General features: G+C 40.2%; 1 protein-coding gene across 1 annotated transcript in view; it reads right to left on the bottom strand.

The window, feature by feature from the left end:
- Positions 1 to 24,281, bottom strand: part of STAG1 (stromal antigen 1) — a 160,399-nt gene that overhangs the window by 47,570 nt on the left and 88,548 nt on the right. The window contains exons 8-13 of the mRNA XM_030456265.1: positions 23,644 to 23,848; positions 20,765 to 20,916; positions 16,490 to 16,563; positions 10,780 to 10,903; positions 5,172 to 5,270; positions 397 to 476 (exon numbers count right to left, since the gene is read on the bottom strand). Of these exons, the coding sequence (XP_030312125.1) occupies positions 397 to 476; positions 5,172 to 5,270; positions 10,780 to 10,903; positions 16,490 to 16,563; positions 20,765 to 20,916; positions 23,644 to 23,848 (734 nt within the window). The remainder of the gene's footprint in view (positions 1 to 396; positions 477 to 5,171; positions 5,271 to 10,779; positions 10,904 to 16,489; positions 16,564 to 20,764; positions 20,917 to 23,643; positions 23,849 to 24,281) is intronic.

The following is a 24,281-nucleotide window of genomic DNA, read 5'->3' as shown; positions in this document are numbered from 1 at the left end:
TGTCAGGTAATCAAATCTCCTCCACTGGGTCTTTGCTCAGTTACCAACATTTTAGCACATATAACCCAGCCCAGGTACTTGTTTTGGGTGGGACAATCATTTTGCCCCTGGCAAAAGTCTAAATGCCCCTTGGCATTCTTCTACATCAATGGTTGTGCTAATATTCCCATAACACCAATACATTTTTACACTTTGCCTACTGCATTTCCATGAAATGTAACATCTTCAGCTTTGTGACCATATTACTATCCAGTTTGACTTCATACAAAGTGTACAGCAACAGATTGACTTCCCTACACAAGCCTAGAAATTAAGTCAGTTAAATACTGCCGGCTTGGGTAAACTAAGTGGGTTTTTACTTAGGTAAACCCAAGTGGGTTTTGAAAAAATACTCACTGAAGTATGAGGGTGACTAATCGAATGGCTTCCACAGCAACATCATACTCCTTGTCAAGTGTCATTGATACAATGCGATCCTGGAAGGGAATTATTACAAGTGACAAAGCAGAAACACACATATTGAGTGAAGAACTCTATGGATTACCAAAGAAATACTCTTGGGGAACAAGGTCTTTCACCTAGCCACGTGAAAGCTCTAAATAGCATTCAGCCATGTGATGCACGCCATAGGAAGCTGCGTGCACAATGAAACAGGGATGAGAACAAGTGCTAAACAAACAGTCCTCATCCCTGTGCACATCCCAGGAAATATGTAAGCAGACTGCAGAGGTGAAGCTTTGCTCTGGGCCTGCTCCTGTTGAACAACTCTCCTGAAAAGGGATCTGCTTAGGCTGGATGACAGCTAAAAAACTGTGCTGCTTCATCTGCCTGAAAACAAATAATTTTAGAGCAACAGAAGTTACACACACACATATTTGGAAACACTGTAAAGGAAATTACACCTGACTATACACACCCCCATACTGCCTATAAAGTTGTGGCCTTCAAATCTGGCTACACCTTAAGGTTTGAAGCTGATCCCTTGAATGACACTACAGACCTTCTACTGTAGGAAGGTAGGAAATTCCATGGTTTGACTTCGAATTTTCCTACGCTCCTTCTAGTGGAGACAAGCACAGCACTTCCCAATCAAATCTTATGATTTCCTAATTTCTAAGGCCCCTGCAGTCATCAGAAGTCTCCTAAGGGTTTCCCTCTCTTTTGCTTCAGCTTGCTTACTGGCAACCAAAAATAGAAGTGATTACCATATGTTGTCCTCTGTCTAGGGAGAATTTCTACCCATCCATAAAAATGCAGTATGTCCTGATGTTCTCTGTTCAACTGATCAAATAAATGAAAAGAAATTGGGCCATTTGAAAATAAAACTTGATTTCTGTGGCCTGGCATGCTCCAGCATGGAACTAGGTACTACAGGACATATTGGGACTTAAAAAAATAGCAGTCAGTGACTGGAAAAGAAACAAGGAAATGTTAAGAAACAACAGTGAGTCACCAAGAAGAAATCACGACAGAATAAAGGTGTTCACCTCTTTTCTCTCCTATTCTGGACATTAAAAGGCTGAAGCTGAGTATCAAGCAACTGAGGCTTATTTCAATACTGAAATTTAGGAACAGTATGCAAAGAATGCTTTGTGGCCATCTCATGTAACCTCTCAACAAAACCAGGTCTGTAGAGGCAGCCTGTGTCACTCTGACTGAAGACCCCTGTATCAGTCACCATAAAGATCCTGAGAAATTGGATACATTTAACTGTTCATCTAGACAGTTTCAGAGAATCCATGAGTCCAATCACTTTCCAAACATGAAATTCTGTTAATGTATAAGAAAAAAAAAAAAAAAAAAAAAAAGCTGTCAATCTTATTTCCTAAAGCCCTGGCCAAGGAAAAACAACATCAGGAGAAAGAACACCCAGAGATATTGATCTTAAAAGTTTTGGTGGAATTTCATACACTTCCTCAAAGTTCATCTTAAACTCCAGGACTAACCACACAGAAAAGAGTAAGCACAGAAGCAACAAATCCTTCTACACCCCTGAAAAAGGTCTGCAAGGGAAGAGGTCTGCTGCCTACAGAGGAAGAGGTACTCTCAATCTGGAGTACTTTGGGACTCTGAAACAGACTGGTGTGACAGTATCTTCTATATCTAAAAAGACTGTTCTCTCCTCTGAATATTTCCTAGAAACACCAGGTTTAAAAATAAGCAGTGTGGACACATCATTTCCCATTTTCTGCCTTAGTGCAAGCACCTCTGTGCAGTGACACCTGCCAGCCAGGCACCAAGATCTTTGAAAATGAGATCTGCACACCCAATACCTCTGGAAGGTGTAACTTCTGTACCTCAGTAAGGTACAAAACCCAACTGCTCCATCACCTTTGCAGAAATTTCCAGCAGCAGACTAGCACACAGACCTCTATTTATAACTTGAAATACTGATTTCCATTCTGGATGGAGATCAGGTTGCAATTGCATATCAGGGGGTGAACAAGGCTGGCTGAAGAGCAAATCCATCTCCTTTTGCCCCTCAGGTTGTGGAGACAGCACTCTTGCTGTCAGGGACAGGAATGAAATGAAAAGGAAGGCTGCATGAAAATCTGGCAGTGTCTTGACTTTGGCACTGACTGCAAAAGAGCTACATTCACATCTTTTCCATATGGCTCAGTTACTGTTTGCACCAGACAGGACTTCTCAATAGAAAACAGAAGTCTCCTCCTCAATGGACAAGAATTTTTTGGCAGACAAAGCTTATTTTCAAGCATTATCACCTACCCCTGGAAGCACAAACACCTGCTGGAAAGAACACACATCTTTCCTTTGGGGAAGTGACAATAGCAGAAGGAAGGTGGTGAAATATGAACACCCCAGTACAAGACACTCAGGATCAAACTAATTTATATTTTAAACAGCTAGAAGAGAGTTTGAGTGGATTGAGCTGAACGCCAGCTGACCTGTGAAGGTCAATTAAAGTCTGAGGGGGAAATACAAAATAAGCAGACAGGGAACTGAGAATGGCATTTAGGTAAATTATTTTTCAGAGGGCCATGGTAGAGTTTACAGTTATGAGACACTGATTCACAGATTCTAAAAGCCTAATGTGAATCTTTGCTCCACGCTGGTGTACTGGCTGCATCCCTGTTGGCACAGCTGTAAATCCATGTGCAGGCACCTGGGCACTGCCAGTGGTTTGTTCTCTTGATGGGGCTGGAAAAGGAAACTGATAAATCATCACCTTAAGCATAGCTATTCTCCAGTCTCACAGAGCCTTTGAACTCACCTCTTCTCCAGTTTATTTTGTAATGATGCAGATTTCTGAAGTAAAACCAGCTTTAGTGGTGCAGAAGAAAGAGGATTCCTAACAGGGTTCCCTTTCAACAGAATCCTTTTGACAGAAATGAATATTCTTTGGGCTACTCTAAAAGAAGCAGCAACCCACAGTTTAACCTTCCTTCTAACAAATTATCTATACTGTGAACAAAGCCAGGGGGAAACATTTAGAGGTTTTGTGTCCTGTAGTTTTTGAAGGACATTGCTGAGTAACTATTTCCCAAAGTGCCTCCACAGTCATCTTGAAAAGTTGCTGGTGGATGGGACAGGGTCAGACCCAAAGCAGCATTTTCTCTTACACATTATAGGAGGCTGAGAGAAGCACCCAGAACATTTTCTAGTAAAGAGAAGCAGATATACAGACAGGAGTAAATACAAACAAGTCTATAAGTCAGTGCACATGGAACAAAGAAAGCAGCAGAGCTGGATGGTTCATTCTTCTGGAGTGTTAACTAATTCTTCTGGTTGTCCTGAGGTGAAAAGTAAATCAGACTCACAGAGGCATTACAGAGTAGCCTGAGGTTTGAATCTGTGTGCCAGGCACTCTGCTATGAGAGAGAAGTCATCTTTACTGCAACAGGCCCCAAAACTGACTTTATAAAATCAGAAGAATATAGGCCTGAAGTGATCTCACAGTCTAGTTTTATCTCCTACTTTAAAGTCAACTATACCTAGCTAATTCCTGATGTATGTATTTAATCTGCCCTTAAACATCTAAAGTTAAGGAGATTATTAATAAAGAGTCTGTTCTATAACTATAATTTTGGAAAAAAAAATTATTTTAATATCTAGACCTTACTGCAGCTATAGCATCTTTTTTCTCCCTCTCAAGTGAATCTGGTAAAAGGCTGATTACCATTATGGTTTTATGAATAGTTTGCACACAGGGAACTTTTCTATACTTTTGTGCTTTCTCAGATCAGTTACATTAGCAACTGTAATGACTGAGAAAACCACTGTAGTAGAATAAAATATACTGTGAGAAGTTTTAAAAACTTATGCACAGAACTTTTTAATGAGTAATTAAATCACTTCTTTTTTAAATAGAATTTTGCATCAGTATTATAATAATGATTGCAATTAAAATAAATTAACGTAGTCTTTTTCACAGTTCTGTGTTCTGCAGAACACAAAAGCAATGGTAAAAGGTGCCAACCAAAATGGTGACAGTGTCTGAAACCTTTCCTCACAGAGCATCCAAACAGCTGCAGTGACAGCACTGCTACACTCGTCTCGTGAAATAAAGCAGCCAGGCCACAAAGTTAATTAACAGCCATGTTCTCAATGAGGTATTAAACAAAAAGTCAGTGTGTTTGTGCTAGTAAAAACCCCCATGAATTACTCCTCCAGTTTGTATCTACTTAACAGGACAACTACACTCAGGGGGCTGTTAAAATCACAGTGTAAGCTCCTGCCACAGGGCACTGTACTGTATAGAATTTTGTGGTGGAGATGAGTCTCTCTCCCTCCAAACACAAACACATATTCATCCCAAAAGCTGTCTCAAAATCAATCTTTTGTTACAGGCTGTAACTTCCAGATGTATTTTAGACTGTGTGAAACACCCAGTACACATCTTTAAAATTCAATAAATCTAAAATTAAATAAGCACAAGCAGACTGAATAATTACAATGTATAAACTATTAAGAACACAAACAGATAAACAAATGTCTGGCCAAACCTGACAGATCTTACAAGATAAACACTGCAAAATGAATCTGGCTTCATCTCAGCATTCAGTAAGTTTTACAACTGCAGCTACAAGCCTTGTCGCAAACAGATGAATTTATTTTTGCATTTAATATACATGACTCAAAGGTTGCAAGAGGGTAAGACAGACAACACTTTTATTTTCTGTACTCCTTCCAAAAAAGGTATTCCCTCTTACCTTGAATCTGTTAGTGAACAGCTCCAGTTTTGGAAATAACTCTCTGTTGGTATACAGACTCTGCAGAGCTTTCAAACACTTCAACCTCACTTCACCTTGCTAAACAAAACACACCAAGATTAGCTGATATAATACCTCAGTCAAGTGCACATGAATATTAAATCATATCATATTGTAATTTAAAACATTTAAAAATCTATGCAAATGAGTTACCAAAGCCAACTTGCAATTCAGCTAAAACCCACAAACCACATGCAGCTGCCTACAAACAATGTTAAATTTTCTCCCTGTGTACATACATAATGAATTGAATTTGCCATCAGTTAAATGTCTGTTGCTGCTTCCCTTTAAAGTAGCTCCACAAGAAGATGAAGGTAGCAAGTAAGCTCAAAATAAAGAGGTATGATCTCCAGGTGGTTGGTAGAAAGCCAGAGTGGGAGAGAGGACAAATATCTTCTGCCTGCTCTTTGGTGGTTACATGCAATGCACAAGTGTTCAGAGTGCCACAGGGTGGGCTGTGAGTAGCCCACCCAAGCAACCCAGACATCTGGACACTGTCTTTCCTTTTCACAGGGAGAAGAAATAATCAATAGATTCAACAATTCCAAAATTTTCTACATCCTCTCTCTCCTTCCAGGAAAGGCCCAGGCTGAAGGATGCAAATGGTGTGAGACCCTCCAGTGGGCAGCAGGCTACTGCCACAAGATGGATGCCCTCACACCCCCACCCAAGGAACCCAGGGGAAGAGGACCAACTTTTGTCCATCCATCTGAGCTGTGCCAGTGGCTCACCCCCAGCAGCTGTGTTGGTAGGATTGCTCTGCTCAGGGGGGCTGCAGGCAGGAAACGTGGGCACCACCAGACAGGGCTTAGGGATCAGGGTTGTGGCCTACAGGAACATGGAGGACAAGGAGAAGGGTTGGATTGCTCAACTGCACGGTCTCGGCAAAGCAGGGATTTGTCTTGATAAGTATTTGTAGGTTATGAAGACAAACCTGCCCAAATACAAGCCATAGAGCTCACTGCCGTGTTAAATTCCATCTGTGTGAGTACATTACCAAGTCTAAGGCCCTAAGCCGCTCTAGAAGGAACACAATGGACTGAACTTCACTGATGAAGCTCCATACCTGGAGGGCTTCACAGCAGAGCCTCTCTAACCTAGAATCAAGTCTGTACTTAAAAAACCTACTTGAGGGAAAAACTGAAAAAACATTCAGAGACTGACATAAAACCAGAAGCTAAGAATTTTTGCTTTTACATCTTTTTCCTCCTTCTCACCTATTTCAAAAATCAAAATAGAAGATAAAAGGACAAAAGTTGAAGAAAAGATTTTCAGAACAACTTTTCCTTCAAGAGTTATTGTTGCTGAGAAATCATCTCTCTATATTTGTAAGGAGTCTCTGAGCACTCATGTTCCTCTCTGGGGAGCTTTTTGACTACCATAGAGAAAGCCAATGAGATGAAAGTTACATTTGAAGGATCTATTGCATGATCACTAAAGGTGCAGAAAAAAACCTTCTGAAGAATGTTTATATAGATGTGACCAACTGCTAAAGCAGCACACAGAAATGCTGCCTGTCATTTTTCTTTTAATGGCACCAGTGTCACAGTGTCACCAGCAGCGGTGCCTCTTGTGCTGTATGGTGCTCAGCATGACCAGGAGCTCTGGAGCCATCACTCAACAGAAGCATGGGATGGATTTAGCCACTGAGGATCAGTATCAGTTCTGGCATTTGGTGAACACTACAGAGCAGCAGTGAGGTAGCAGGTAGTCTCTAAAAGTGAGGTAGTCTCTAAAAGTGAGCAACCCAAGCCAGGCAGATAGGAAGCACACTCATGAGCATCTGGTGCTCACCTGGCCTGCCAGGAGATTGCAGCCAGAGGCTGCCAAGCACCCTGAGCCAGGCTGTGCCCTCCTGCCACTCCCAGCCCTGAGGCAGAAGACAAGTGAGTGCAGGAGCAGGTGAGAGCCAGGTTGTTGGTCCCTCTGGCTGAGAGCAAAGGCCCTGAAGCCACAAAGGTGGAGCAATCCCTGGAAATCACTGCCCTTCTAGGCAGGCAAATGATACTGGAGGGATTTCTCTGAAAGCAAAAGGCTCTGGTTTCTGCACTGCTGCTCAAGGATGGGGCTCATCTCTTTGGAAAGGGAAGAATCCTTGCACATCAGCTTGCAAATCCTTTTAAGAGGGTTTTAAAAGAGTCAGCACAGATTAGAGACCCACAAGGGAGCATAACCCCAGTGACCGGGTCAAGAACCTGAGAAGGGCAGCAGTGAAGGTGTGCACCACACCCCAGACCAGAATGGAAAAGCAGCAATGGGCCACAGACCATCATCATGCCAGACACAAGATGTTCCCTGAGGAGCTGTGGGAATCACCCAGGTCACCTGAGCTTTTCACACCCCAGACACTTTTGAGGGAATGAAAACCAGCAGAAATTCCCAATCTAGCAAGGAAGTAAGTGGGTGGGAATGGTATGTTTGGGTAATTCCCAAGAAACTTACACCAGGAAGAACTGCAAACAGTGATGCAGAGCAAGGACAGGAACAGGCTCTCTAAATTAAGAGAGAAACTTATTTAACTGATTAATTAATACGGAGGTCAAGCATAGGAGGAATAGAAAAAACAGAAGGAAGACAAAATAAAAAAGGCCTGGGCATGGTTTGAAATGGACACAAGAGGCAGCAAAAACTTTCTGTAAATATCTTTGCAGCACAACAGAAAATAGTTGGTTTGCTTTGAAGGAAGAGAAGAAAAGTAACTGTCACTTTTTATGTGCACATACGATAGGAAGAGAAATAAATTAAAATTACAACACAGATTATGTAGTTTCAGCCAAGAAGAGCTTTTTAGTGGGAAAAACAGTTAAGCACTTAAATCACTGCAGAAAGCTGGGGATAACCAACACTAGAGTTTTAATACAAAATGTGATTGTCTGTGAGAGCCACTGCAGATCTATAGGGAACTCTAGCTTAAAAAGGAAAAGAAATAAGCAAAAATGTTTCCCAGGCTGGACTTCAGCCAGATTTTCTGCAATTCTGAAGTTCCTAGTGAATGTTAGTCAGCTTAAGGCAGCAAATATTTGTGACCATGCAATACTTTTAATTATGTTATAGAAAATGAGCATTAGTTCTTAGTTACATCTATGTTATTAGTCACATCTATACTTTACAAACAGAAGGAACTTATCTGAAAGCCTTGACACTTTCTAAGTAAACAGTGGACAAGACATTTACATTGTCAGCATTTTAAAACTAAACCTTCTCTTCTCCTGAGTTTCATCTTCAGAAAAATATACTTACTTGGGGTTTTATATAATTTTTTAATAAGAAATGCTTTGCACTAATGCTTAACTGTTAATGCATTATTAATATTTGAAATTAAAACCTAAAGCAAAAATATGAAATGTTTATCAACTCTGCTTAATACAAACAGCATTTCATTTTTTTCCCTAATTTTGAGATAATCCCCCAGACACTTCCAAGACATGGGAATTAAGGTGCACTGCCATGTGTCAACTGAAGCTCCAGACAAAGGCTTAGGCCACACAGAAATTATGACTTTTTGAGCCCCCAGACTCACAGATTAAGTATTTTAAAATAGATGGGTAGTCCAAGAGAGCCAGCAAAGTAAATTATCTCTCTCCAAACTTTATGTTTCTTATTTTGGATCTGTCCAATTCTTTTTTTAGTGGCTAAGAGTATTCTGCTTTCTTTAAAAATCTATTAACTTTCTGTAATAGATAATTCATTTTCTCAGCTCTTTGCCCTAACACATTTTGCAGACTACATTGTTTGCCTTCTTTTTCCTCTTGTGTAGAAAAACTACCTGATTAACTGGGTATCTTCAATCCCACGATTTAAGGCATGACCATGATACATTGTGCTGCATTCTGATGCTCTAGTGTGGTGTATATTGAGGTAAGGAGCTGCCTAATGACCGAAATATTTACACTGCCAGAGAGAAACAGGAAAATGTCTTGCAGTAATCAGTACCTATGGCAGGAGCAAGCTGCTGTGCTCTCCCTGCACACGTCCCCTTAATACCATTTATGAAGAGACTGCATCCACTGGTGCATTTTTTTGTTAAAGCTTAAGCTTTCCCAAAACTAAGGAAATTAGGTGCCAAATATAAAGTTTAACATTCAGAAGTTTGGAAAAAAATACAGATTTAATTTCTATATAATTTTTATGAAAACAAGGTCCATTTTTTCATCCTTAGGATGCCATTACAATGAAGTATTCCTCTTCCAGAGAACTCTGGGTTCGCTCCTTTCACAGAAATAGACAACAGGAACGTGAAGCAGGAAAAGGCATTTTCTTATGTGTTATGAACTGGTTTAAGATCCAAGGCTGTGCAAGTATTTAGAGACTGAAACAGTTCCCAAACAAATCCCATGCATCAATGAGGCAGGTGTAAATTAAGATTGGTCAGGTTTAGCATTTCTTTAAGTTTTTTTTTTCTTTTTAAATGCAATTGTGTTATAGTCTTATGTTTTAAATTTATGCTACCAGACCCCCAGGAATGAAAAAGAAGGAAAGAAAGACAGATCTAGAAAGCCATATTCAAGTAAGAAAGTAATCAAAGCCCTACAGACATTCACCTGAAATATATGAAAGAGAGAGGATAAACACACAAACTAGACAGCTTGCCCAAATCAGAGAACTGAACTGCTGTGTCCTATCTCTGAAACGCTACACTGGAGCTACTGTATTTAAGTTACACAAGTCATCAGAATGAATTTACAAACATTGCATCTTTTTCCCAGCAGTGCTCCTAGAAAATAATAGTCTGAATCAGGATGCTGGGCTTTAAGATGCATTTCAACAGCACAGGTAGGTCTCATCTGTTTGCCTTGAGCAAAGTTAGCAGAAGAGTCTGGAGTGCAGCAAGTGTTTCTAGTGGTTTTGGTGGGAGTGGGAGGACAGACAGCCTTAGCTGCTGCTTGGGGTACACAGAAGTGCAAGTCCTGCTCTGCTGGTGTTAGCAATGGGTGTGGGAGCTGCGTGGTACTCAAGGCCAGCTGCCACCCTGCAGAGGAATGTCATGGATACCATCAGAACTAAGAACTGTGGTGAGATAGGAAAGATCTTCTGGACAGAAATTTTCTTGCTTCTATCTAGTGTTAACAATTTTTTGAAGATAAAGCTTAAGAGAAGTTGGAAGGACTTAAGGGAAAATGAACCGATGAGAACTCCATTGGATGTAGAGCCAGGGATGTCTGTTGGGGTCCCAGAAATGTTCTCTCTTCTCTTTTGGGCAACATAAATGGAAGGAACATCTCAATCTCTTTTCCAGTCTGTTTCAGACAGAAATCTTCTCAAGGGTGGTCTAAGAAGAAGTGTCTCTTGTAATCAGAAGAAAGCATCACAGAAGCATTTCCATTAAAATATTTGTACAGAGACTGCAACCACAAAAAGCAGGCAGTCTGGAGGTACTGTATGCCAATTTAAGTGAATACTTTGAAGTAAGCTGGTTGAAGATAAGTAACAGACACAAAAAAGAACCATCTCTTATAGATCAGAGATGATACATCAAACATGCCTGGGGTAGTGTAACGCCTCCTACCTGCAGTACAGTCTGCTATGCACAGCAATACACAGCACTTACCCTGTCATGTAGTGTCCAACCAACATATTTTAAATAACTATCATTCAGGAAGGCATCACTGTACATTTTCATCCAGACACCAATTTCTTCAATACAGACAGCTCTAATCTCAGCAATAGCATCACTAATAAGGAAAAAAAAAAGAAAGAATTAACCATATTATAGGCACATAGCATTTACTTTTCATCCCCATAACCCTAGCTGGAATAATTTTGTTTTTATTTTTGATGAACTTCAGTATGTAAGGCCTGTCGCTGTTCTCACTCCCATCTCTCTATCCTTGTGTTCCTTTATCTCCTTGAACTCACTGCTGTATCTAATAATTTCAATATTTCTGCACTCAGATATGATATTGCTCAAAAACCTCTCCCCCTAGATTGTTTCCTCCTTTATTAATCCATCTTTTATCTCAGTCTTCTCAAATCACAACTCCAAGCTACAAAACCTCCTCTAGACAATCACCTCTGACACATTGTCACCAACATTTCCTTAGCACCCTGTCCAGCTAGATTTGCAGAACAATTCCCAGGTGCAAAAAATTATCTGGTCTCACCCAACAAGCCTGCCAGAGATCTTGTATGCTGCACTGAAAGCCACAGTAACAAAAGTCAGAAGAATGTTTCCATTCCAGCATTGGTTTCTTCCAGTTTTCTTGCTTTTGTTTTAACTACGTTCTGGCTGTGGCAATTGATGGAAGAGGCAAAGAGATGTATCTCAGGCAGACTGATAGCTGCTTATTAAGGTAGGGCAGCAGGAAACTGTCTGGAGAGATCACCTGAAGAGATCAGGGATGGAACTGATTTGAATCTGCATAGCACTTTTGTGCCTGCCTGACAGGGAGCAGGGAGAACTTACTAATAATGAACAATGGGAAAAGGGCCTGGGGCCATCTGGCCCTTCAGTGATTCCATCTCTGAGACATCTGTTACGCTGAGAAATCACTTGTGCTACTCCAGCTGGCACTGCTTCCCAGTGCAAACCTTCAGCTGTGCTGACAGAGGAGCATAAGGAGCCACTGCACAGAAGGGAATGGCTAGTGATTTGCAAACTCTGGCCTTGCTTACAATTGAGACTCTTCTTCTGTATTTTTATTTTAAAAAACCACAACTTTTTCAAAAAGTCTGGAAAAACATCAATTTAATTCTAATACAGCATCAATAGAGCCCAAAATGCCATCTCATTTGTGACATGAAAAAATTAATTCCAAGCTTTAAGCAAGAGAATAATCACACAATTAGAGGAACTGAATTTTTCCTAAAGTCTTCAATTTTACAAACTATAAATAGAAGTACTCAATCTTCTGTGGAAGAAACTTAACAAAATCATGTTAGGTCCATGCTGCAACTGCCTGTGTGCTTCCAACCTTCAGACTGACCCTCCACAGGAGGTGCCCCTCTACTGTATGAGATGTTCCAAGGTGAAAACCACGCACACAATGAGATGGAAAACTACTCCAAACAGCTCTCTTGTTTTATCATTCAGTTTCAAATTATAGGGAGGAAACTGTTCCCATGTAACAGCATAAGACATGGATTTCAATGTAAGGTACAAACGGGCAGTATCCATGTCTCTCTGCCTCTGTGAAACACATTGATTCTACCAACTATCAAAAAGAGCCACTAAAATTGGTCTGTCCAAGTCCCTAAAGTCTCTCTGATCTCAAAAACAAGGTAACTCTCAAGACACAATGTAGACAAACCACATTACAAGCGGAGCAGGGCATTAAATAAGCTATTCCTACCAGGGATTTCTCAAGTAGGTTTTAGGTAGTCTAAGGACCAATGTGGTACAATATTACATTCAATATTACACGACAAGAACTGCATTAATTAAAAAAGGCAGCTACCATGAAAACAAGCTTTAATTAAAACTAGGATTATACTAATATGTAGATAAGTATATCTTACTTCACACTAAACTCAATCAGCAGTTCTCTTTCTATGAAATTATTTTCTAACCTTTCTTAAAACAAAAGAGAGATGAAAGAAATTGGAATGCAGGACTTCAAGAATCATCTAAAAGACTGAGAAGTGTGAATTACGAAAAAGAGGGAAGCCACAAGTGCAGGAATACAAAGTAGCCATGAAGACATTTCCACCAGGGGATGACAGCCTGACTACTCACATCCAAGTAGGTTATTTCACCACCTTGTAAATTTTACTAACTGTGAAGCATTCTGGAAGGATTTAATGGCAATCCTAAAAAGAACCAAAGTGTCAACAGCTATTTAATCATGCAGCACAGCCAGACAATAATCAGGAAATTTATCTTTTCTGGAACAACACATTCAACTTGCTGATTCTTGATTCAAAAGCTTCTCTGAGATCCGCAAGAACTCCAGACACTCACAGAATCACAGAACTCATCTTCCAGGTGACTGCAGGACAAGTAAGAATCATTTGTCTTCTTGCAGGAATCATTACCACAGATTCTGTATCCATATGATGCTCTGTCAACCTTGATGCAGCCAAAAGGCCTTTGCACATCTGCTCTGGATAGGATCAATTGCTTCCTATTAAGCTAGTATTCTTTTCTTATTAATTTTTACACTCTTAAATATATTTCAGCTTCTTATTGTCACTTCTTTAGTTGGTCAAGGTCAATTCTTTAGTGTTTTGAAAGTATCTGTTATTTGTGAATGACACAAGAACATAGAGATACTAATCATACCAGCACTGGAACTACTTTGGAATACGTAATGCATTATTAATCATAACTATAAATTAGTGACCAAGTTTGCATTATTTTTTTGATGTTTCTAGAAGGAACAGGATATAGGCCAGCAAAGAAACCAGAATTAATGCCGGATCTACAAATATTACACATAAAATGTATTTAACCTTCTTTTCATTAAAAAAAGCTAAGTAATGGCTCTGCAGTGAGTGGGGAACCCCTGGCAACCATCAAAGAAACTCTGATCTGCAGGTACAATGGAAATGAAGATATAGGTCTTCCTCCTTTTATACATGTATGTATCCTGCAAGCAGTTTTGAGTCTGTTTAACTTCAGACCAAAAAAAAGCTACTTTTCAGATCTCTGACCTACCTACCAGTATGAAGTATCTGAGTACTACACACAAAGGTTTATCACTCACACAGATGCAAACCCGGTTATTCTGAGATCAGGCCACCCAAACATCTCCAAGCCCCTACGCATGCCTTGCACCATCAGTTTTTGAGTATTTCCAAGGGCAGATATGCTACATCCTCTCTGGACAACTTTTTCCAGAGGCTCCTCCAGGCTCTGCAATCCTGCTCACCACAGTCACCACCATCTCCACTGGTATTATATTTGCCAACATGAGCACAGCAATTTAACTCTACCACCATTTACTCTTATGTCTTCCTTTGATGCTAACCCTCAGCTTTAGAGATTATTTTAAAAAATCATCAATGGACAACCGACTATAAAAGCATATAGAAAAAGAGATTCAGGAAAGAATAAGGAAATATGCAATGGGGCAGGTAGATCTCTCGCATGTTTATTGAGAATATCTCAATTTTTGACCAAATTTGCTGTAAACACTAAACAAGCACTGTACCTAAAAAATAGTTTTGCTATTTCTGCTAGTATTTTTGTGTTGTGGGTTTTTTCTTTAATGTGAACAGTGAGTATTGAAATCTTCCAGTAAAATGGAAACCAATCTACAGAAAGATGTCACCTCACTGCAACATGAACTTACCAGTAGGAAGCCAGCTGCATTCTGAATGAAACATTTCTGGGGGCTTTTTGTTCAGATCAAGGACTTGCTATTTGAGCTACAGAGGTCACTAAGCATGAATCACTGTGGTGGAGTCTGAAGGATATTATGGAAAAGGATTTATTCTCTAGAAATAATCAAAATAACATTCTTTTAAAATCATGAACACTTGTGCACAGTCTGAGGACTGTAGAATGATGTTTCTAGATCATTTGAACTGTCAGAGAGAATGAATACTTAAGGAACATTATGGTAGCAGGTATTAGTTTGAAAACTTTACCTTTTTTCCCCCCTACCCTCTGCCCTGGTTCTCTCTTTAACTGGCACATCTTATTAAAGGTACTTTTTCCTCTGGGTGTGCTCGTACAGCCAGGACTGCAGCAATTTGAATTAATCTTCTCTGTTGCCTACAGATTCCTGATATTTGGGTGTTATGTTGTTACAGCCTCTCTTAAAAGTTTCACCCAAGTTAAGCAAGCTGGAGAGATGATGACTCCTCACTAAGGTGGGCCCGTGGGGGCACACTTGGAAGCTGTCACTTCTGACCCTCTCTAAGGGGTGGCAAAAGTGGTGCCACACACCCTGCCCAGAGCACACCACTGCCTGACTGAGGGCAGCCAACTCTCAGGGTCAGTGAGCCTGGGCAGGTTTTCCAGGGCACAGAGAAGCAGAGGTTATTTATTTGGCCTCTCCTATTAGAGCACTCTCAGCAAAATCAGGCTTTTACCAATTGTGGCAGGAAGCACAAGAAGAAATCTGGGTTACAAAAGGAGGATTTAAAAATAAAGGAAAAAAAATAGAAACAGCATGCAGACCATCAAAAGGTAGAGTCTTTTTCCAATCCCACACAAGAGCACGTGCTACTAGGGAAATGTTTTAAGTTGACTTCTTGTTTGATACAACATGCTGAATTCTGATGGGACAAAGATGGAAACACTCTTTGCATTTAATTTCTTAAACTTTACTAATGCAGAACATAAAAGCTGCTTTCATAGCAAAATATTATAAAGAGTGCTATACTGAGCAAGTATCCTAATATTTACCTGTTGACTCGGTATACCCATCCTTCTCTTGCCTTGTAGACCTCAAGGCTCACTGACCATAAACATCCTTTCCAGTATTGTGCTCAGGTACTGAGAATTCATGCTCCAGCTCCACTGTGCTGTTCACACTCACACATTTCTCAGCACCAGGTTTCCTGCACACTAATTACAAGAATCCCTCCACCTGGTTGAACTAAGGGTCCTCTTCACCTTTTAACCCTCTTCTCAAACACCCTTTCTTGTTTGGTGCAATCCTGCTTAAAACATTTCATTAGTGATAAAATTTTCAACCAGAATTTAGATCTGAGAGATTAACTGCAAAGTTTAGCATCCTTGAATTTTATATTTTGACTTCAGTAAGTCAATTAACATTTAAAAGCTGGCTGCAACCAAGCTGCTAAAGATGCTGTGAGGTACCCTGTAATGCAAAACAATCCTAAATCTTTTTTAAAAGACTACTGTTCTCTGATAAGCCATACTGCAAAACAGCAAGCACCAGTCCAGATCCACTGGTTTGTACAGTGAAGTTTTAGCTGTGACTAAAGTGTATAAGGTAGAAACAACAAAATTTGCTGTTTACACTTCAGACAAAAGCAAATGCAGAGCAGAGGTACTCAGTAACCAGATCTCTCTCTGATGTGCAGAGGTCATTTGATTATTCTTAAGGTATATCACATTTGTACTCCCATCTCAGGCAACTTTTCAAAACAAAAAGATTCAAAATCTGTGTCTCCACAACTCTAAAGCTGTTTCACTGAATTAAAATAAAGCTGTGTGGATGGCACTACTGAGTAATTCACAGGGTTTACACTAACAACTAACACCTCCATAACTTCAGTGGGTTTGATACCACTTTTGGGGCATCTAGAATATTGTACCAGAAGAAAAACCCACACAGAAACTGCCCCTGATGTTACTGGTGATTTAACTTTGTTAGCAGAGTCTGCTGCAGCATACATTTTCTTACCGGTATCTGTGGACAAATATACCCTTAAAAATAGAGTTCATCATATTTTCAATTTCATCTTGGTTTTCTTGTAGCTGTAAAACATAAAAAGAAATAAAAGATCACTGCTTATTAGAATTTTATATTCTACAGCTCCTTATTGGAAAACATTAGAAGACGATGGAAGAGGTATTTAAAGATATTAGCAAATTTAAATTAATGTAAAGGTATCAGTAGACTCACCATTGTCTGCTTTTCCAGCACATGCCTTTGTTGGGGGTGCATACATACATACATAAACATATGTGCAATGCCTGAATGGAACACAGTTCACATTCTCTGCAAGCATCTATTAATTTAGTTTCAAATTAGTCCTTTCAAGTGGTCATCACCATTTCTGCTACTGAAATTTTGGTAAGTAGAGACAATCTTCAGTAGTGGCAGCAGCCCAGTACTCACAGTCCAACAGGCAGAGCCACGAGTGAGTAGCAGCTTTAGATATGAAGCTGGTTACACACTAGGAATCCCCTCATAAAAACCCACTGTCCTATTTAAGGGAAGTACTTAAGTATGTTCTCAACCTGCAGCACAAGTTGTGTTAACTTCAGCACCCATGCTAATGGAGTTTCTGATCCAGGGAGTTCTCCAGAATCAGAGCAGGGGTGCTTGGCATTGGAGTACACCTGACATCCAGGCAAAAGAGTGCAAAAAGCCAAACCACTCTCAAACAAAAAACAAGCCTGAATGAAAAAGGTGTTATGAGCTTGTTTGTATTAATGAGAGTGCTTTTTCAGAAACTTAATATTTCATGTTTAACATGAGGACACTGTGTAAGTACAATGGAAAGCTCATTTATGTTGATGAACATGTTAATACATCCTAAAGGAACCTCCTGGAATCAAGTGAAGCCTTCTCATACTGTCAACTCTGTACTCAGCTAAGTATGTCTTAATTACACCAAAATTCAGCTTTGTTAAGTAAGATGCTGCCAATTTTATACCATCAGCTTTTGGAGCACAACTGCTCCTACACTCAGAGCCACCTTTCTTCCACCAAGGTGTTTCTGCCAGTCAAAGCAGAACACCACAACATATGCAAGTGGTAATTTTTCCACGTGTTCTGTATGCAAACCACAACAGAGCCTTGCTTGTGCACAAAAAATAATTAAAGCTGTTTAATTAGGGACATGGTGTTTAACAGAGAAAACATCTTGCAGCCAGAGGCAGAATGACGAGCGGCTCCTTTGCCTTCCTGCACAGCACAGGCTCATCAACACTTTCACCTAGAGGATAATGTTTTTCAAACCACGTTTATAAATATTTTTACATGTAAGGACTAAAGTAGTTTGCAAAACTCAGTGAAGGAAGTCTTACAGTTTTCTAAAGCGTGGGGAGATGCTGTCTCCATTTTGCATGTGGGGAAACCGAGGCACTGAGGGTTCTCTGCTCCACTGCCAAATGAGCACCAATTAATTTCCTAGCAGAAGAGATTGTATATAAAGGGCAAAGCTGGGTGCAACACCTGCTCTGAGTGTGCCCACAGGCTGGCACACGAAACAAGCATATTCAAACATTATTTTCAGCATCAGCTCAGCCCAAATCCAGGCAGACTAAACACTTCTTCACAAATACATAACCCACAGGGCAGTGTGACTTCTGAATTGCTGTGTAATTGGTTGAATTTGTGGGCTCCAAACAAGTAAATAGCCACAGGAACATGAGGCTGGAGCCAACCTAGTATGGACTGGGGAGTAAAATGAGGATGGAATGAACTAAGAAGCCTCCAAAGTCATCTGAGAAACTAGTGAGGCTCTGAAAGGGAAAGGGGAAGATCCTGAATATTATTTGTTAATATAAAAACACAACACAGAAGAGAGGTGGGAGAGACTGAACTTGATGAGCCATGAGAAAGGGAAGAAGAGCGTACTCTAACATTTCTTTGATGAGAAGCTGAGCAGCACTACGCAAGGATAAAAGGCACAGATGAAGGGACAGCAAGGTTGGCTTCCTCCCTCTTATTCTGCAGGGATTTGACAGCTGGATTGTAAATACAGCAAGTGATCAGCTACACAGCTGATAGGGGGATCCAGATGCTGCAGCAGTCCTGGTGGACCAGGAGAATCAGAGATTCCATAGGTCTGTGTGAGATCCCTTTTAGTTTTCTGTGCTCACATTTAAGACACAATTCTCAAATGTACCTTAGTTTCAGTAATGAATGAGCAACTCTTTGAAAAGGATGAATTTTCTCCAAAACTTTAACTGGTTTTACACTTCCAGCTTTTCTAGATCATGTACTTGAATCTGTGCACTTAAATTTAGGCACCTTGAGACCATCTGTGTCTTGGGATTCCTCCCAGTGCAAAAGTGACTTAAGACTTTTCCCTTAAACCTAAGTAAAACTGGAATCATTCTCTTCTTGACTCTGCAAATATTTTGAGAAGCTCAAAAAGACATCTATGAAAAAACACAACATTTCAGTTACTACCAGCAGTAACTAAATCACAAGTTCCTCTGTTTTGTGGCAGACTGTTACATAGATCACCCAATTTACTTGAAAATCTCACTGAGGGGAACAGACCTTCCCACACTGCTCTTAGATGAGGTACAGAGAAGATGACACGAGAATGAAACACTTCAAAGTGTTCCTTCTCCTCTACTGCAGATGAATTTGCCACACTTTTTTTGCCAGCTGTCCCTGTCTAACTTCATGCAGACAGACATGTGCCTGTGGCTGTGCCTGGGAGGGTTTATTATGCTGGCACTACATCAAAAGAATGAGCTAAGAAAGTGCCAGCACAGAAACTCAGCATATATACAAGAAATATACAGGACTCCAGCAGGAATTTATTTGTGCACAGAACCACTGAGCCATGTGAATGACCCTCACTCATCTCCTCTATACAGGGCCCTCCTGGTGCCCTGACCACCACGTACCTGAGGAGAACCTCAACCACCACCACTCCCCTACAGCTGACTCCTACTCAACATTTTGATTAAATTTAGAGAGTAGTGATAGAAGAGAGACTGGAAATATAAAGTTGAAGTGTCATTGCTTCTGAGCCTCCCCAGAGCATCTCCACAAGATGCTGAGAGGAAGAGTGGAAGGAAGGAGTACAAAGAAGGTCCAAAGACACAGAGCTGGAGGTATCAGCGTCATTAGGGACTTTGTCCTTATATGAAAATTCAAAGAAGCAATCAGCAAATCTGGAAGAGAAACCCTGCTCTAGCTATTTTGACAAAGCAATTCAGCTTTTTAAAATGCTTCCAGGCTCACATTTCAATTAATATTTAATTTAAAATAACTCCCTTGCAGTTTAGGCAGGTAAGCCTCTTACGGCTTTGGTACTTTAATGCATGATTTAAGAATTAAAGAAACCAAATAAAATGATGTTAAGAATCATAAGGATAAAATAAAAATACAGAAATGTAATTATCCCCAGAGAATACGAAGTCAAGCAATTTTGAGTCAAAGTTATACCTAAAAGAATCCAAGGTGCTTACAGATAAAGCACCCAAAGACCCTGAATTGGCCACAGAGTAACACAGTGGTGACAACAATATATTCAAAACAAATATGTTAAAAATAATAAATTTCAATCTAAGCCACAAAGACTTCAGTTCTTTAATCATGATTCTCATATGGCATCTTTACAGATTTTGTATGTTTGGAGGTAAATGTATTTATTTCCTATTGTTTAATCTTTAAATTCCTTGTAAGTATAACTCTAAACCTGAATTTCCTGGGATATACTACTTTATCTAGGGATGATTACAGCAACGTTCTAATGATTTTGCTCACCTAATGCTAGACTGGTACTTACTACAAGCAACTTTAATATCTCCCTGGCTTCTTCTCCCTAAGACCAGGTGCTACAGCCCCCACATTCCAGTGTTTTTTCAAAGCAGCTACAAAAAGAAGTCCTAATGAGACACTATGAATGAACTACAGAGATCAAAGGGAGACATGGGCAGTGCAGTGAGAGACTACATGTGAACCTCCTTTCAAAAGTATTTTGCATAACCAAAACTGTTACTACTAACAGTCTGAGACTATTTTTCTTCCTGCCTGGTCAGGTACACAAGTGTGAGAATAGAAATTATACTTTGTGTGCAGAACAGCAAACTCAACTGAATGGCTTAATAGAAGATTTTAAAATGTAGCCCAGGTAACATGCTTGAGATCACATAGAGCTCATGTCTTGTTTCTCACTATGGGACACAAGTTACAAACCACACTGGACTTTCTGTCGGAGGGAATGCATACAAACCAGGAAAAAAAAATCATCTTTTCACTTGCCTCTTTTCTTTTCTGAAGCAGCAGCTCCAATCTTTCATTAGCTCTTTTGCCAATCATTTTGTTTCTCTCAGCTTCGTACTGCCTCTGTGTATTATCCTGATGAATGCTCAGGTTTAAGGCAACATTCACAAGAGCAGTCATAAGCTTCATAGCTGCAAAGGCAGAAGACAGAATGTAACTCTTTACCCATAGTCAGAACTAAAGGATGTTGCCTCAGCAGATCCATACTCACAGAAAATAACCATCTCAGCCCTGACACAAAGGCCCCTGGAAAAACCCTTCCCACCCAAGCAATACTCAGGTCACTTGGCTGATGTAGAGATCAGAGTATACATACAGCTCCAGGCCATGGTCTCTGACATCATCTGCAGAAATTCACCCAAATTCTGAGTGCACAAGGTCACTGGAGTCTGCAGGGCCATGGTACACCATGATGCCAGTTACTGTGGAGTTAGACATCTCTCTCCTAAGAATCATGTAGTGTCACTGTAGATGCCTCCACACTAAGAGTAACTTCACCAGTAGCTGTTGAGGATTACTCCACTCCCAAGGGAACATAGCACTGTTTCTCTGAAAGCAATCTGACATTGATTGCTCTGTAGAGTTGTACAAAAACACAATTAGAACTTTGTGTACACCTTTGAATGCATTTTCACACATGCTGGATATAGTATTTTTCAGGTCTGCCTCCATTTCTACTATTATTTATGTTTACAAAAGCATTACTGTGTTCTGTGTGGTTACATGGCACACCACATTTTACAATATTGAAAAACAGCAAAATAAGGTTACAAACTATCACTGGCAAAATATGCAGGACTGTCTTCAAGGCAGAAGAGCACCCTAACAAATGGGGAACTGAAACTATTGTTATGGTAACTTCTCTTGCTGTAACACAAAGCTGGTAACACTAGAATTACCCATGTTAACTTCTTGCCTTTAGTTTTTTGCTATAGTGAATTATTCCTCGTTCAAGTTGGCTAGCAGAGAGGAAAACTGGAAAAAAAAAAGAGACCTGAAAAACACTCCAAGATTACATGAAATTCTAAAAGTAGATTTTCAAAAATCTTATCAAGACTGAGCTCCATGGCTTCATGCTGGCCTCTGCAGGAGAGAAGGGTGAAGGGTGCAAAACCTAGCTTAAAGGAAATTTGCAGAACCACAACAAAGCTCTCAAGCTTGTTAAAAAACCAAATGGAGTGTACTGTCTCTGAGAATGCTGGAGACCTCTGGCAGCTCCTGATTCTACTGTAGGGGCTAACTGCATGTACATCCAATGCAAGGAGCAAGCAGTGGCTTTAAATAGTCCAAGATAGCTGTGATGAACCTTGGTTTTAGCATTTGCTTATCCTGGCTCAAAGTTTCTAGCTACACAATCTGTTCCAAGATTGGCAACTATTTATTCCACACAGCACAGGCCATGTATAACATCTCTAAGGTCTGGTGCTGTTCCCTGTCTTTTCAGCCAAGCCTCTCCTACCTTCCAAACATCTGTCCCACACGTGGATGCCCCAGGCAATGACAGAGACTACAGTGCACACCTCACACCATCATCTCTCTCCTGTGAAACAATCAGCCCCAAGCTAAGCAAACAGCAAAGCCAAGTCACCTGGAATTGAAGACAGGATCAGCTGGAAAGGATTCCATTTCCATCTCAGCCCAAGGAACAGGCAGAGATTTCCAGCAGGCTCACTGCAGCTCAAGCAGTGCTGACCTTTGACCACTGAATATTATATAAAGGCCAACTCTACAGCTGGAAACTCATGCTTATATAATTCATGTTTTTACCATCCTGATACTGAGTGAGGAATGCAAGGCAGTAAGCTTCCAAAAGAGTTCAGTCACAGTGACATTAAAGGTTTGGTTACAATGTTAAAAATCAAACTGCAGTCATATCTGGAGTTGGTTTTTCAGTGTCATTGGAAATCTGCCTCTTACTGAGATTCAGAACAAGACATGAAATTTTAAACAAATTCTGATTTATTTTGTTGGACGCTGGGCATTACACTTGAAATCTGAACAAATTTGTACGATGCTGATTGTGGAAAAATGAAATGAATCAGTAACAAATATTGTCAGCAGAAATATTCAGGTTATGTCAAGTGTCTCCTGTAAAAGGCTTCAGATATTTGGCATGACCTGTGTGGACAGGCTAGGGAAAAGAATCTTCCTCTAGGCTGTATTTCATCTTGAGATGAGCAGAAAGACAGCACCTCACATAACCAGCTTTAAAAACCTGCATCTGAGGTAGTTTTGCTTTGTCAGTGGAGAAAAACAGAACTTCTAGAGAGCAATTTCTCCATCCTATGATAGATGTGACATACATGTCTGATTACATATGCCCTGGAAAAGCCTGGTGCCATCTAACGAGATACCCACTGCTTCCTTTAGATGCAGGCAGGTGTCTTGAAAGGTGCACTTGTGGCTGGAGGTAGAAGACAGTGAGACCAATAAGTCTGGCCCAGTGCCCCCACATTAAACACTTCAAAAGAGTGAAAGCACAGATGTTATTGTTCAGGGGCCTGAAATTCTTTGATAAGACAATTTCCTTGACCTTTGTACTCAAAAACACACATCTATGAAAGCATTCTATAAAACCAATGAACTAACAACGAAACAGAAGACGTAAGATTCACTGAAGGCCCCAGGGTGTGACAAGGATCTGAGATGAAATGCATCAGCATAATCCTTTACAAACAGAAGTGTATTTGAACTGCAGTCCTACCATACACAGTACCTGGATTCCACCAGGTTTTTCAGAATTCTCAGTGCTCCTCAAATTCCACTTCAATCAAAATTAGACGTAATTCTCCAAGTGGCTAAATAGTAGCAACTCCTTTGAAAAAACAAAAAACTCTTCTCTGAGTTGGCTTACTTACCAGCTAATGTACTGGTGTGCCTGAAAGCCCGGACCTGGGAATCTGACAAACCAGTCAGAAGAGAGATGACTGTGTCCATCATGTACTCATCATAAATGATGCTGTACTGACACTGCCGAATGAGCACCCCGATGAACTCGCAGAAGTTGGATCGAAACTTCTTCCACTGTGGCCCAGGCATGGTAAGTGGATAATCACCACTGTCCTGAAGAACAAGGAAATGAAAATATTAAGTGTTAAAAGCCTCAACATTTAATTTATTTTGATGTTGCTGTAGCCATCATGGTCTAAGCTTTTACGTTAGACACTTTTTTCTTCAAGCCAATGGTGAATAATAAATAAAGCCAACAGAAGTCAATAAACAAAAAATTCTATTAGAATGAAACAACTTTTTCAAATACTTCATAATAACTGTTCTGAATTTGCAGTGTTAGCTCTCTATAGTCTAAGACATGCATCAAAACTCAATTCTTTTTCTTGTGTTCTCGGTTAGGAAGTGGGGGATAAGGATGAGAAAGAAATATTTACAAGTATTTCAGGCCAAAACCTAAAGAAAGGCTTGTGTGATTGAAGGCTGGTGTCATTCTCCATCCCAACTTCAACTCCATGGCAATGTTCTAATCACACAGGAGCACGAA

This window comes from Calypte anna, chromosome 9 (genome assembly GCF_003957555.1).
Source record: "Calypte anna isolate BGI_N300 chromosome 9, bCalAnn1_v1.p, whole genome shotgun sequence".
Taxonomy (NCBI): Eukaryota; Metazoa; Chordata; class Aves; order Apodiformes; family Trochilidae; genus Calypte; species Calypte anna.
The sequence above is the reverse complement of the archived record's forward strand: the minus strand, read 5'-3'. Positions and strand labels throughout refer to the sequence as shown.